The sequence below is a fragment of the Arvicanthis niloticus genome, chromosome 24, assembly GCF_011762505.2.
Source record: "Arvicanthis niloticus isolate mArvNil1 chromosome 24, mArvNil1.pat.X, whole genome shotgun sequence".
In the NCBI taxonomy this organism is placed as follows: Eukaryota; Metazoa; Chordata; class Mammalia; order Rodentia; family Muridae; genus Arvicanthis; species Arvicanthis niloticus.
Window position 1 is genome coordinate 1,443,250 of NC_133432.1, and position 16,415 is coordinate 1,459,664.

The following is a 16,415-nucleotide window of genomic DNA, read 5'->3' on the forward strand; positions in this document are numbered from 1 at the left end:
GTGCTTAAAAATGGAATGTTTTTGCTTCAAATCCTATAAAAGGAACACTGAGCTGACTGACAGGTTCATTCTATAACAATCTAACAGCTGCCAATCTTCAGCACTCCCGTCTAGATCACAGGCAACATTTTGATTCTTCAACTTCCAAATGTAAAATGGAAGTGGCACTCAGATATCAGTGCCCCACAGGTGGCTTCTTGAAAGATCTGCACTGCTATAACATTCTATAGCCTACCACATGGGTCACACAGCAAAGCTGACTTTAGTAGAAGCTGTGAGAAGTTGTGTTTTTCTTCACAAGTGCAGATAAGGAGGCTCAGCTTACAGACAACACTGGTAAAAGACACAAAGAGTACTCAGTTCCACTGTTCCATGGTTCTAGTGGTCCTCAAAATCACTGAGACCTTCTGAATAACAAAAACAGTCCAGCCTAGGTCCAGTGTTGAAGAAGACACAGATAGCTAAGCCACACAGATACATCCACAGATGCTAGTGAGGATTCTGGAGCAAAGGCAAATTTTTGCTCACCAAAAGCAGGCTTCATTGCCAAAGGACTGACAGCAGTTCATTTTAGCTCTATCATAAAACAAAATAAGCTACACCAACATAATAAACACTACACAAGACAAGGCACAAAAGACAGTGCATCACGGTACAGCATGCCTCAGAGAACTTCACAACTGCTGTGCTGTTAGGGGGACTTACTGTACAGTACTCTAGGAACCCAAAAACTATCTACAAAAGCTTCTGCTTCAAGTATCACTCCATAGATGTCTGCAAAGTGTGAGCTTAAAATATGACTTCACATTTAAAACCTAAAAAAAAAAATTTTTTTAATAGTTGTTTGATGCTATCTGTACTTTAATTGTGAACATCCCACACAAGATACACCTAGTGACTTAGATCCCTAATTTAAAAACTTTGTTTTTATGGACAAACCTACATAAATATACAGTGAAACCAGGAAGCCATGGGAGAAGAGCTAAGCTTCACTGCACTGGGAGAATCTTTCCTGTAGGTTGCCAGAGGACTGGCAACAGTGTCTTGTTGGCCAAGGACCACATATACAGACAGGAGAGAAGCCTAGACAGTACTGGCTGAGCTGTCTGCCCAAGATGAGTTTTGGTTGTCAATGACAACACCTGGTTCTGAAAAGGCATCAGTCACAACATAGTCCTTCATTTTCCTCCACAGACAGCTACACTGAACAGTGCTTCCTCTACATGAAGGAAGAAGGGAAACACACATTTTATTCCTCTTTGGATCCTGTGACACCCAAACCCTACATTACCCCAAGCTTACACATTTTCAGTCTACTGTAGCACACCATCTATTTTGCTTTACGTAGCCCTTCTAGACTATTGAACTGCTGTTTCTTACCTCATCATTGATAACTTCAGATTTTTCTTCCTCTTCTTCCTCTTCTTCCTCCTCCTCTTCAATGTCCAAATCATTCTGCCTAAGATATGCTTGTAAAGGGGCATAGTGCTTCTTTTTAAAAGCCAAGAAGTCCATCATGTTCCCCTGTAGATGTTGCAAAAAGAACAGTTCAATCAGGTACTCCTTGAAGACTTCCTTGAGTGCCTCCATTTCCTTATAGTGGTAGTCCAGGCACTGTTTCCTCATCTGTGCCATCTCTTGGGAGGCTGGGGGAATCTCCTCCAACTTCTTGGGAACCTTCTTCATTCCTGAGCTTCCCATAGATGTAAGAGGCACACTGGAAAGGCCTGGAGGCATGGTGGTTCTGGAAGGGCTGGTGGGTGGCGGTGGGGATGTCATCCCAAATGCTGAAGGCCCTCCCACGCCAGGAAGCAGCACACCAGGTGTCCTTTCAAATCCCAGAGATCGGTTCATTGGCTGCCCCTGAAGCACCTGTTGCTGTTGCTGTATCAACTGGCCTTGAATAATGCTGCTGATCTGGGGTGGCAAGCTAGCTGTGGTGATGTGGTTCGGACTGGCCAAAGGTTGCAGTCCAGTGCCTCCTGCAGCTGCAGGGCTCTGAGGTCCTAGATGGTGGATGGTGCCTCCCGACTGTGCATGAGGTTGGGAGAGTCTCCTTTCTCGGACGGTGATGGGAGCTCCTGAATGCTGGAGTTGAACCTGGGCTCCCTGGGCCATCTGAGTGAGGCCTGGTGCCTCCTGAAATACAAAGTGACCACCACTTGATGGACTCAAGCTGATCTGCCTCACAAGCACACTGGCATCCACAAAGCCTCCAGTGGGGCTGCTGCTACAGATGCCCAGCCCAGGGCCTGGGGCACCTGCACGCACATTCTGCAGGGTTTGCCCTGGCCCAGGGCTAGGCTGTGTGGGGCTTTGAGTCTGGACCTGCTGCGACAGTGGAGAAGTAACTTGAATGTATGATGGAGAGCCATGCTCAAAGCGCCTCTGCTGTGCACCAAATTGAAAACCTGGAGAGGTGGGGTTGGGCAGTGGCAGAGGGGCCAGTGTGATCTGCTGGTTTCCTCCCACGACTGAGCCAACATTCTGCAGTGTGATGTTCACATTCTGCCCGGCCACAGGACTTCTGCTCATCAGCTGCTGTATCTGGTACCCAGGGGATTGGGGTGCAGATGGGCTGGCTGATGGAGCGAAAGGTGCTGCAGGAGATGGGGGTAAGTTGGGATGGGCTGGCTGCTCCTCTTCACTCCCAGTGAAGGACCTAGACCTCTGCAGCTGATGCTGGACATTCTGAGGACCACTGCCATGGTGCATTATCACCTCCCTTTTCTATCCAATGTAATGTTCCCCTAAAAAAATCAAAATTAAAATCAAGACATTGGAAGGCAAATACAATCAACTGATTACCACTTAATACAATTACCACTTAGTAGCCCTGAAAACATACCTGAATGTACATTCACATTGGCATTTGATTCAAGCAAGAACACTACTTATTACTTTATATAAAAGAAAAGGTGGTCACTTACATGTAATCCATAACTTCCTTCCATCTCCTCTCCTCCCACCCAAGATTGCAAAGGAAAGAAGATTGAGGGAAGAAGGTACCCTATTCCCTACCATCATAAAGAAATAGAAGAACAAGAAGTTGGTGAATCCCATTAAGAAAAAACTATGGTACTACTCGGTACATCAACCCAAAGGGGCAGTGGCTACTTTGTCAATGACCCTGTGACATCTGCCACAGTGCCAAAGAACTCCACTCTGGTACCTCTTGGGATTCACTAGTTTAGCCAGGCCTTACATGCCAAACAGCTACATCTGCCTCCCAAGAACAGACCAGAATAATTACACTGTTAACCCTAAGAAGAAAGCTGCTGGCAAAGAGTGTGTTCCCCCTAAGAGACCACCAGTCCCTTCAAGCACAGGTCAACACTGTCATCATCTTGGTGAGAAGAGCTCAAGTGTATGACATGGCTCCCAGTGAATGGCAGTCTTCCTGGCAACAAAGTGGTCCTCCCCATGGCATAACCAAAAGGAAGGCCAAGCTGAGATGGTTACAGACAGTGGTGAAAGAACAGAAAGAACTCAGGGAGGAAAGGCTTCAGGAGAAAACAGAAGACAAAGCAGGGAAGCACAATTTGGTGTCAGATCACCAGTGCTGCCTCTCAGTCTGCCTATTTTCTGCCATAGTTGGCCAAAAATACAGAACATCATCCTCCTCAGAAGAAACAATGGTGCAAATCGAAAGCACCTGACATTTAGCAAACACAAGACAGACAGTGCTCCAAGTCACAGCACTGGGGTAGCCTCAGGATCTGAGTTCAATCCCTAAGTCCCATGTGGTAGAATAAGAGTCAAACTCCCAAGGTGTCCTCTTACCTCTTACACATACATCGCAGCACATCATACAACCTGTGTGTGAGTGCACACACAAATATTTCATTTAAGAGCACATTTTGCCACCAAGACAAGCAGCAGCCTCATCTCAAGGATACCATTGCTTACCTCTATCAGAAAATAGAAAGGAAATAAAGAAGCCATGAATTTGAAAAACTTAAAACATATGCAAGACTTTCAAATCAAAAACATATCATCAAACCAGGAGTAGTGGCATATACCAGCAACCTCAATCCTCCAAAAGCTGAAGCAGGAGTGTTACTGCAAGTTCAAGACCACACAGTGACTATATAACAAGACCCTATCTCAAAAAATAAGTAAGAAGAGGGGGATGAATGAGAGTATAAATCACTTATGTATATACAGGGAAGCTTTGGGTCATACAGTATTTTCAGAACAAGCTATGATTCCTGCAATGGTTTGACTATGAAAAGCTCACCAATAAGGGCTATGGCACAATGGGAAGTAGTGAAAAGCTGAAGATGAGTATGGTTGGAGCAGGACTTTTGGGTTTGTTTTTGTTGTTTTTGTTTTTGATTTTCAAGACAGGGTTTTCCTGTGTAGCCCTGCCTGTCCTGGAACTCACCTGTAAACCAGGTTGGTCTCAAACTCAAGAGCTCTACCTGCCTTTGTCTCCTGAACACTGGGATTAAATGTACAAGGGAATGTCTTATCCTTAGTCCCTTCCTGCCTTACTCACCTGCACCTGATGGCCAATGAAGTGAGCAGCTTTGCTCCTCCACACCCTTGCTGCTACTCTGCCTCACCACCACCCAGAAACAATGGCCTCATGGAACCATAGACTGTCTCTTTGAAACATGAACCAAAATCAATCTTTCCACTTTTATAATAATTTTTCAGAGTAACAAAAAGCTAATTAATAAAAGTTTCTAATCTTATAAATAAGTATTATGGAGGAATTGGTACAAAAACAGAAAAGCATATACAATGATCTCCTTAGGAAAATCCCAGAATGTCAGGTCAACAAAATGAAGGAGCAAAAAGAATCTCCTCCACATACAAGAATTCATAATCTGGATATGGTAGTCATATCCATGATTCTAGCTATCAGGAGGTCAGGCCAAAAGGGTTGCAAAAGCAGAACAGCTCCTAAGAGTGCCCCAGCTCCAGAAATAAAGTCAAGCAGAACAAGTCACAAAACCAGAGCAAAAAGATGGAGATAAAAAGTTATAATAATATACTGAGAAAATTTAATTTAACACGAATGCATCAAAAAGCATATATCAAATAATTAAGCTTTTTTTTTTTTTTTTTTTTTTTTTTTTGTTTTTTGAGACAGGGTTTCTCTGTGTAGTCCTGGAACTCACTCTGTAGACCAGGCTGGCCTCGAACTCAGAAATCCACCTGCCTCTGCCTCCCAAGTGCTAGGATTAAAGGTGTGTGTCACCACTGCCCGGCATAATTAAGCATTTTTATTAGCTAACACTCAGTTATACTAAATGTAAAAAGACATAAAATAAAAATCCAGAAATGTAATAATCCCTGAAAAGAATTCGATTTTGTAGCCCCCAAAATAATAAAGTTGAGCTAAAACAATAGCAGGAATTGAAAGGATTTCAAGCTTCAGAGATAGCTTAGTAGGTAAAGCACTTGCTGTACAAACAATAGAATCTGAATTTCAATTCCCAGGACCCATGTAAAAGAAAGACACGGTAATCTGTAATCCCCAGGCTCCTACATTGAAACAGGAAACCGAGATAGGAGAACACACAGGTCATAGGTCACCTAGCCTGGTATATATAGGTTTGAAGAGCCCCTATCTCAAACAAAGTGGAAGGTAAGAGCAAACACTAGAGATTGCCCTCTGACCTCCACACCAGCATCTGCACTCATATACACATACATACAAAACACACATATAGGAGAGTGCTCACATTATACATAAACAAAAATAAAAATATATACAATTTTAAAATGTTAAATACCAGGAGTAGAGATACTTCTTTAATCCCAGCACTCAGAAGGCAAAGGCAGGTAGATCTCTCTGAGTTCAAAGCCAGCTGGCCTACAGAGCAAGTTCCAAGCCATCCAGATATACACGAGATCCTGCTTCAAAAATGAGTATGTTAAGGTTAAAAATGTGCCAGGCTGTAGTGGTGCATGCCTTAAATCCCAGCACTCATGAAGCAGAGACAGAAGGAACTCTGTGAGTTGAAGGCCAGCTTGGTCTACAGAGAGAGTTCCAGGACAGCAAAGGCTATACAAAGAGAAAAGAATAAAATGTCAAAAATTCAAAAGGAATTGGAGAGATGGTTCAGAGGTTAAGAACACTGGCTGCTTTTCCAGAGAACCAGGGTTCAACTCCCAGCACTCACATGGCAGCACACAACTGTTTGTAACTCAGGTTCCAAGGTATCCAACACCCTCACACAGACATACATGCAGGCAAAACATCAATACACATAAAATAAAAAATCATTAAGCAAAACATTGGAAAACAGGGGCTAGAGATAGAGCTGGGTAGTAAGAGCACTTCTCTACCACATAAAAGGTCCAGGGAGCAGAACATCTCTGCAAGGACATCTGAGTACAGCAGGACAAACCAGCACCACAAAATACACTTGTCAAAGATACTGAAACACTAACCAAGAGAAAACCAAACATCTGCCTAACAGCTTGAGGAGAATGTCCAACTTCACCACTTACATACACAAGATAAACAAGCCTGCAGTAAGCCCTAAACCACACAAGTGGCAGACCACTAGACACACTGCTGGGGGGAGAGGGTTGGAAAGCAAGGTGAGGTGACAGATTTCAAGAGGGCAGTATAAAAGTGGAAAGGTCCTGGATACTCTATAACCTCTGATGTAGTGACTCTTATTTCCAAAATCTAAGAGAATTGATCTATCAATTTAAAATTTTTTGCTTAAAAATTTGACCTACAGGGCAGAGACATGGCTCAATGGTTAAGGAGCAAAGTTTAATTCCCAGCATCCACATGGTGGCTCACAACCATCTGTAATTCCAGTTCCAAGAAATCTGGTGTACTCTTCTGGCATCCTCCAGCAATATTCATTTATACGGTATACAGACATATATATGTAAACAAACCTTCTATACATATAAAAATAAATCTTTAAAAAAAAAAAAAGCTCACAAGATGATTCAACAGACAAACTTTAATCTATCACCTTGACGACTTGAGTTCAGTTCCCAGGAACCACATAGCAGGAGAGAACAGACTCCAAGTCAGTCAGTCAGTCTGTCTCTCTGTCTCTCTCTCACACACACACACAAATTTTTAAAAGTGAAACTTAAAAATACTTATCACATAAACAAAAAGGTAAAACATATAACCAAAAACAATGCTTTAGATAAAGAATGTATGTATAAAATGAGAATGTACACCACAAAGACTAATTTAGAATCCCCAGAAACCACATAAAAGTCAAGCAGGTGGGGCTGGAGAAACGGATCAGTGTTTGAGAGATTTTGTTGCTTTTGCAGAGGACCTGGGTTCAATTCCTAGCACCTATCATTGTAGCTTACAAAAGTCTCTAATTTTTATGCAATCTGTATGTATGCAGAGAGAGAGAGAGAGAGAGAGAGAGAGAGAGAGAGAGAGAGAGAGAGACAGACAGAGAGACTTTTCAAGACAAGATTTCTCTATGTAGCCTTGGCTGTCCTAGACCTCACTGTGTGGACCAGGCTGGGCTGGAACTCACAGAGATCCACCTGCTTCTCCCTCCCAAGTGCTGGGATTAAAGGCATGCGCCCCACCTAATTCCAGTGAATCGGATACCCTCTCTTTCCTCTGCAGGCACTGCAAGCACATAGTACGTAGACATACATGCACAGAAGACAATCATTACACATTAAGAAAAGGCATGCAAGCTGGGCGGTGGTGGCGCACGCCTTTAATCCCAGCACTTGGGAGGCAGAGGCAAGCGGATTTCTGAGTTCGAGGCCAGCCTGGTCTACAGAGTGAGTTCCAGGACAGCCAGGGCTACACAGAGAAACCCTGTCTTGAAACAAACAAACAAACAAACAAACAAAAAAACAAAACAAAACAAAAAAACAAAAAACAAAACAAACAAACAAAAAAAAAACCATGCAGGTATGGCAGCCCCTTGAGCTTAAAATGAGTCAAACAAAAAAATTCCTGAACAAGATGGCTAGCTACACTAGGCTATATAGATGTGTCCCCGACCCCAAATATAAATACACACACACACATATAAAGCAAATACCATCAACTATAAGGTAAAGAAGCTACTTATCTAAAACTGCTTTCCAGGGGGCTTGAGAGGTGGCTCCATGGTTAAGAGCACCGGCTGCTCTTCAACAATGAATAGGTTCCATTTCTAGCACATGTAACAACACCAAGAAGTCCTTGCAGTTATTATCAGACCAAGTGATTCACAGGTCTTTAAAGCTGAGTAGAAGAAAGAGGAAAGTATGGAAACGTGAGCTGAAGAAGCCCTGCACTATTTGTGTTTGCAACTCTTAATGGAACAATCCTGTGGGAATGTGGAAGAACAAAATGCCAACAGAAATGTACAGTAAAGACATGAGGTTTTAGGTGAGAACAAAGTCTATCAGAGCTGGACTAGAGGACATTTCTGTTACATTCTGGCACAGAATCTATGTTCTGCCTGTGTCCTGAAATTTTGAGGCTGTCTTCAAAAGTAAAATACTAATTAATCTGGCAGAAAAAACTTCAAAACACTGTAACATTCAAGGTATAACAAGGCTACTGCTGGCTGCTGTTAGTTTTACAGTGGGAACTCAGAGCAAATATGCACTTGGGTGAGGGAAGAAGAATGAGCACATTTACAGTTACAGACAAGGGAGCAAAGCTGTTATAATTGTTGAAAAGATTAATGCCAGTCAGAAAGGTCACACTGAAACCAGAGGAAAGGTGCCCTAAAGGCAAGACTTCATGAAGGGGGGAGGAAGAGGGCTGGAGAGATGGCTCAGCTTTCACTGATGACCAAGTTTGATTCCCATACCTACAACTCCAGTAACTCTAGTTCCAGGTAAATGTGATGCCTCATTTCCACAGGCACCTGCACACACACACAACTTTAAAATAATAAAAATAAATCCTAAAATAAATACTTCATTGAAGCTTTCATAATATAAAAATATAAACTCATTTGAAAACTTTTTTTCAAGACAGGGTTTTACAGTGAGAATCTTGGTTTCTTTAAAAACCCAGTTATGTTATATGAATATGTTTTTGTTTTAATCCCAGGTGTAGGATAAGAGGCTGTTTCAAGGCAGATGATTATGATTTGCTAGTGCACTAGCAGGGGCATGATTTTTGCCAGTTGTAGTTTACAGCTATGAGTTTGCCTTAATTCTGGGGTAGGTACTCTGGAGAGGGTATAAATGGGAGAGCCACTAGAGGGTCTGTATTGCCGTTTGGAGATATTCTGCTAACAAAGACTGGACTTGGGCTGGAGAGATGGCTCAGCGGTTAAGAGCACTGACTGCTCTTCCAGAGGTCCTGAGTTCAATTTCCAGCAACCACATGGTGGTTCACAACCATCTGTAATGGGGTCTGATGCCCTCTTCTGGCGTGTCTGAAAACACGACAGTGGAATCCCATACATAATATTAAATAAATAAATCTTTAAAAAAAAAAAAAAAAAAAAAAAAAAAGACTGAACTTGCCCCTAGGAAACCAAAGATGTCTATGCCATCTTTCCCCTCTAACCATCTTTCTCTCCTACTTAATGTTAAGGGATAAGGGTAGAATAAGAGTTGGAAGGGAGGTAGAGATATAAGAACCCAATAAAACAGCCCAAACAGGGTTTCTCAGTGTAGCTTTGCCTGTACTGACTGAAACTCCATTTGTAGACCAGGCTGGCCTCAAACAGAGATCAACCTGCTTCTGCTTCCCAAGTGCTGGGATTAAAAGCCTGCACCACTGAGAATGTTAAATGCAGAAATGGTGGTACATGCATGTAATCTAAGTACTTGGGGCAAAAGCACTAGTGCCACATTAGCATGGTCCATACAGCAAGTTGCAGATCAGCTAGGCTCAGCTAGCAAGACTATTTCTAAATAACCAGAGAGTCTCTGAAGAACCTAATCAGGGCATGTACACACAGACATACAATGGGTATCTCTCAAGCAGGTAGCACAACTAGGCATTGCCCATGCACTGCTGGTTTTGCAGGCTTGCAGAAGTATGATAAGTGTTAAGGGTCACACAGCCTTGATCCAAGGTTTCAGAAAATAAGCAGACAAAAGAAGAAATGTGTATGAGGGTGTGCCCCCATCCACCCATCCACCCACTCTCACCTCCCTGCCCTCAAATTCCCCCACATTGGGGCATCCAGCCTTCACGGGACCAAGGACCTCCTCTCCCACCTATGCCAGACAAGGCCATCCTCCCCTACATATACAGCTGGAGCCATGGGTCCCTCCCTATGTGCTCCCAGGCTGATTGATGGTTTAGACCCTGGGAACTCTGGTTGGTTGGTATTGTTGCTCTCCCCATGGGGCCCCAAACCCTTTCAGTTCCTCCATTGGGAACCCCATGATCAGATCAATGGTTAGCTGTGAGCATCTGCCTCTGTATATGTCAGGGTCTGGCAGACCTCTAAGGAGACAGCTAGATCAGTCTCCTGTCAGCATGCACTTCCTGACACCCACATCAGCGTCTACCTTTGGTGACTGCACATGGGATAGATACCCAGGTGGAACAGTCTCCAGACTTTTTTTTTTTTTTTTGGGGGGGGGGGGAGGGGGAGGAATGGGGAAAGGGGAAAACAATAAAATAAATATCCAATAAAATATATATATATGCAATGTGTAGCATGCAAGATCGGATTTATGTTAAGAACCTGAGATCTGTTCATGAAGCTGTGAAAAGTAAGCCTGAGTTGCAAAAGCAATTCTAGGATGTTGAAGATACCCAAGATGTTCCAAGAAAAGCTGCAGGCACAACCAAATGGAGCTGGCCCAAGAAAGAGTCAACATGTGCTACATGTAAGGCAGACTAAGCCTGTTGAAACCCACATGGTACAACTCCAGATGATAAATATGAGACTACAGGTTTGGCATTTGCTCTGCTGGGCTTCAGTCTTGCTTTAGTCTGGTATTTCTTAGCCATCTTCCTATTCTTCTATTTTAGAACAACAATGTTTTTACTGTGTGTATACTGGAAGTACTTATTATTTTTTTATTTTTAACAAGTATTCACAGCTATGAGTTTGCCTTAAGTCTCAAAATACTCTTTGAACTTTTAAACAGTACTGGGATGGTTAAGGCCATGGGGATTTGTACAGCTGGAGTGAATACATCCTGCATAATGGAATGTTCTAAGTATATGGGACCAAAGGCAGAATGTTATAAATATTAAAATGCCTTCCACACACATGTGTTTGATGAACATCAGGTCTCCAACTGGTGGTACTGTTTTAGAAGATTTTAGGAATTCAGGAGATATTGCCTAGCGAGCAGAAATAGATTGCTAGAGTGGGCCTTGGAGGTGATACCTCCACTTCTTACTACAGTCCAAGCTCTGTGCTACCTGACCCACTGACATGTGAACAATGTACACCATGTACTCCAACCACCACAGACCAAGCCCTTCTAGTCACCATGACTATATCTTCTAAACTGTGAACCAAAGTAATATTCTCAAGTTACTTCTGACATTTCCTCAAAGCACTGTGTAATGGCCTATTTCACTTTACAAAAACGTCTCTAATTCCATCCAATCTGTGGCAAATGACTCAACCTCATTCTCCTTATAACTGAATCTTCCACCGTGTGCGTGTGCATACAGACATTACATTCTTTCCCACTCAGTCCCAGATGGGCACCTGAGTTGACTCTGTATCTTGGATATTGTGATCAGTGCTGAAAGAAACAGGGTTATTCAGGTGTCTCTTCTGTATATTGACTACGTTTCCCTTGGATATACCTAGGAATGGGAATGCTTGGTCATAAGTAGTTCTGATTAGACTCCTTCCAACTACATAGCATAGCTGTCTTTTTCACAGGCTCACTAACACGTTATTGTCTGTTTGTTCACTGTCACTTTAGATGAGATCACATCTAATTATGATTTTAATTTACATGCCCCAATAATCCATTTAAATCAGTTTAAATTCTAACATTATTTATTCATTTATTCATTTATTTATTTTCTTCAAATTTATTTCCTTCAGGTGAAATTGGCACTTGGAGAAATGGCCACAGAAAAATCACAAAAGGAAAGGCTCACCTGACCAGTGAACTGTTTTACCACTACTCCCACTGGCCTACACAGAGCAGGTTTTGGGGGGTTAGCAGTTGGTATGGCTAGTATTGGCTAACTGGTCTTCATCTTATATAAAGACAACTCAGTGAGAGCCAGAACCCAACTGGGAATCAAGTTCCAAAGCAGAACAATGGCAGCTACACTTTTAAATGGCCTTCTATCACCCAATCACTGAGGTCTAGCTACACAAAACTGCTTCTCTTCTCCGCAACAAAGTACCCTCACGTTTCAAAATTCTCCCACAAACCTAGTCTGCCTTCAACCCCTGAGAACCATATTCAAGTACACTTTCCATACTCAAATAAGTCATTTGACAAACACCAAAAACTAACACCATTTACTAAGGGTGTTAAAACATTAAATGTTTAAGGATAAGGGTTAGGGATAACTCAGTGGTTAAGTGCTTGCTCTGCATGTGGAGAAACTTGAATTTGATCCCCAGTACCACACACATTCACAAAGATTAAACATATTAAAAATGAGGCTTTCAATCAAGTAGGGTGGCACATGCCTGTCAGTAATGGAAGCACTCAGAAGGCAGAGGCAGAAGGATCACAAATTCAAGTTGAGACAGATCTACATAGTTCAAGGCCACCTATGGCTCACCAACCAAATAAATAGATACAAATAAAAAAGACAATGCTTCCACTTGTTTGCTTTTTAACCTCAAAAAACTCATGGACAGGGGCTAGAAAGATGGCTCAGCAGTTAAAAGCACTGCCTGGCATGGGTTTAATTCTCAGTGACTTACAATACTCAGTAACTCCAGTTCCAGGGTATCTGATTTCCTCTTCTGGCCTCTGTGGGCATCAAGCACCCAAGTGGTAGAGATATACATATAGGCAAAACACCTACACATAAAAAAGGGTAGAAGAGATAGCTCAGGAGTCAAGAGTACATGCTGTTCTTCAAGAGGATCTGGGTGCCGGGAGGTGGTGGCGCACACCTTTAATCCCAGCACTTGGGAGGCAGAGGCAGGCGGATTTCTGAGTTCGAGGCCAGCCTGGTCTACAGAGTGAGTTCCAGGACAGCCTGGGCTATACAGAGAAACCCTGACTCGAAAAACCAAAAAAGAGGATCTGAGTTTGAATCCCAAACTGCATAGCTCATAACGACCAAAAGATCAGACAGTGTGATCAGTGATCAGATCAGTGTCTTGGCAGGCACTTATACGGCAGACATACACACAGAGAAAAAGAAGAAATATAAATATAAATATATATATATATATGTGTGTGTGTGTGTGTGTGTGTGTATATATATATATATATTTTTTTTTTTAATTCATGGACAACCAGAACAGTGGAGCCTACTCACTGGAGAGGAGGTGACCAAAAGGTTAAGTAAAGCCGCTACAGAAAAAGAAGGAAATGGTGACTGAGAGCACACAAAAAATTCTCTCCCACCCAGGAATACAAAGCAGCTGAGAGTTGAAAGAGTCAATTGGAGGAGAGCCTTAACCCAAGGAAAGGTTACTATGTAGTTGTAAATAAGGTGGCCAGAAAACAACTGACAGCCAGTCTGAAGACTGTTATGTTATGGCTTTGAGTGAGCCACAAAGAGCCACCCAACACAAAGTCACAGCACCAGTAAATGCCTCACAAGGACAACAATATCAGCAACATTATGAGGCAATTATTGTACAGTTGGATGTAATTAAAACAGTTTAATTACGTAATCCCAAACATTTGTTTAAAGTTAGAAGAATAGAATAAAAGGAAATAACAACACTTTCATTATTAGACTATCTTCAGTTTTTAAAACATTTGGTGGGCCAGCCTGGTCTACAGAGTGAGTTCCAGGACAGCCAGAGCTACACAGAGAAACCCTGTCTCGAAAAACCAAAAAAAAAAAAAAAAAAAAAAAAACCAAGTCGGGGAGGAAGGTATGGAGTACACCTTCAGTCCTTAACGCTCAGGTGGCAGAGGCAGGTAGATCTCTTTTGAGTTTAAGGTCAGCCTGTTTCAGGCCAGCCAGAACTATTCAGTGACACCATGTTTGTTTTTTTTTAAAAAATAAATAAGGGGGGGGGGAGCCGCTGGGGTCTGGGCACCACAGCAGGCACCAACACTCCAAGCTACTCAAGAGACTGAGGTAGAAAGATAACTTGAGGCCAGGGTTCGAGGCCAGCCTGGAACACAAAGATGCATTTCAAAAACAAGTAAATAAATAAAACAGCCAGGCATGATGGTTCACACCTGCAACCCCAGTTCCAAAGCTGAGGCATCTGGACTGCTAAGAATCACAGAGCAGCTTAGGCTACTTAATGAGTTCCAAACAGGCTGATTCGGACTTCCATGAGACTTTGTCTCAGAAAACCTAAATATGTAAATAGATTTAAAGTTAACATGCAGTTTGCCTTGTGGCCATTCAAAGTGCCTCTGTCTCTGTCTCTGTCTCTCTCTGTCTCTCTCTGTGTGTGTGTGTCTGTCTCTCTCTCTCTCTCTCTCTCTCTCTCTCTCTCTCTCTCTCTCTCTCTCTCTCTCTCTCTCTCACACACACACACACACACACCCGTACAAGAACCCCGGATCTTCGTAAGTTCAAGGCCACCCTGGTCTAAATGGCCAGTTAAAAAGCCAGCCGTGAGACCCTGTCTTAAAATGGAAAAAGCAAAACAAAAAAACAAAAAAACAAAAAAAAAACAAAAACGAAACAAAACAACCCTTTTGTCACACATAATACCGAGAGCACAGAAAACGCAAATATCCTGCCGGGGATGAGCGCAACCACCAATTCCAAGTGGCGGTGCTCCGGGATACTGGGCAGCCCTAGGGACAGACCTGTGGAGACGGCGGCTCGGCGGCGGATGGTGCACCTCGGAGCCCCGGCCCAGGGAGCTCTCCCAGGTCCCCGGAGTCCTTCCCGCTCTGCCTCAGCTCAAGGAAGCCGCGCGCCGCCGACCAACGGTGCCGCGGGCGTTAAGAGCCCCGCCTTCCCGAGCGCTCCGAACGGCCGCGCGCCTGCCCGGAACCCGGCACGCGAGAGCGCGGACCAGAGAAGGGCCTTCCCGAGACCGGACCACGCGCCGAGCCACCGGTCCCTCTCGGCGCCGCCCGGCCCCTCGGCCCCGCCCGCCCACGACAAAGCGCCGCCGCGGCCTGGGCCCGACGCGACGCGGGCTGCAGCACCGCTGAAGACGACCGCCCGGCACGACACCGCCGTCTGCCACCCACCATCCCGCCTCTCACCCCGCTGACGCCGTCCGGTTCACTTGCACCGGGAGCCGCGCTCCACCGCGTCAGGACAGCCGAGAGGCTCGAGCGCGCCGCAGCCGCTCGGCGCATCCGGGTCCGCGGGCACAGGAAGTAGCAGCGCCGGGGCTACGGCGAGCGGCGAGGGACTAACGGTACCTGTCCTGTAGCGCCTGTCACAGCCGCGCGAGGTCGCCCGAAGCTGAGGCGCTGCCGACGGCGGAGGCAGGACCGAAGCGGCTCAGAACCAGGCGGTTAGGGGCGGTGCTTTATGGAGGCGCGTTGGGCGGGGCTCGGAGAGCTGAGGGCTACCTCAGGGCCGCCTCCGAAAGGCCTCATCTGAGCCAGGAGAAATCGCTTCGGTCAGTAGGAGGCGAGTCGGCTCGCACCACTGTGCCCGCGGGCTAGGGAGTGGCCACGACTGTACGATGCGGAGCCTCAGGGCTCGGGAATGTTCGGGTAGACTCGGGAAGGGGCGTGGCCTCGCCATCACGAGGCGGAGCCTCACGGCTCAGGGAAGTTCGGGTAGACTCAGGGGGCGTGGCCTCGTCAGCTGGAGACCTACCCAACTGAGTTTCGCTGGGTTAGGCCACCTAGGGGCTCCAGCCTGTGAGGATGGTTAGGAAAGCTGGGGTGGACATGGTTGAGTCCCCTAAAAGCGCCCTATCTTCCTGGGAAATAGGAGACTAGCCCTATAAACAAAAAGTGGGCAGAAGTCTGAAAATACAGCCAGCAGCGTCAGAGAAATGCACGAGAAATCACAACCAAGAGGAGGTAGGATTGCTATGCGAGTTTGAAAAAGATAATTTTTAAAACACTGTGAGAAAGGAAAGAAGGAAGGAATTAACCGAGCTTGGGGACACAAGCCTGTAATCCAGTGGTTCTCAACCTGTGGGTCACATATAAGATATCTAGCACATCAGATATTTATTTACAACTTAAAACAATAGCAAAAGCCGGGCGGTGGTGGCCCATGGCTTTAATCCCAGCACTTGGGAGGCAGAGACAGGAGGATGTCTGAGTTCGAGGCCAGCCTGGTCTACAGAGTGAGTTCCAGGACAGCCAGGGCTTCACAGAAAAACCCTGTCTCGAAAAACAAAAAAAAAAAAAAAAAAAAAAAAAAACCACAGTAGTAAAATTACAGTTATGAAGTAACAATGAAATAATTTTATGGTTGG

The 16,415-nt window shown here is 44.4% G+C and overlaps 1 protein-coding gene across 16 annotated transcripts in view; it reads right to left on the bottom strand.

The window, feature by feature from the left end:
- Ep400 (E1A binding protein p400) overlaps positions 1–15,654 on the bottom strand; it is a 109,486-nt gene extending 93,832 nt beyond the window's left edge. For 11 of the 16 annotated variants that reach the window (XR_013106952.1, XM_076922363.1, XM_076922358.1 and 8 more), the window contains exons 1-2: positions 15,235–15,368; positions 1,381–2,750 (exon numbers count right to left, since the gene is read on the bottom strand). Coding sequence is in view for 15 of the 16 variants with exons in the window: in XM_076922363.1 (XP_076778478.1) it covers positions 1,381–2,715 (1,335 nt within the window). In the remaining variant the exon portion in view is untranslated. Of the gene's footprint in view, positions 1–1,380; positions 2,751–14,826; positions 14,970–15,234; positions 15,369–15,396 lie in introns of those variants that run through there. The other 5 variants (XM_076922359.1, XM_076922356.1, XM_076922361.1 and 2 more) reach the window with 2 other exon arrangements.
- Between the last annotated feature and the right edge of the window lie 761 nt (positions 15,655–16,415).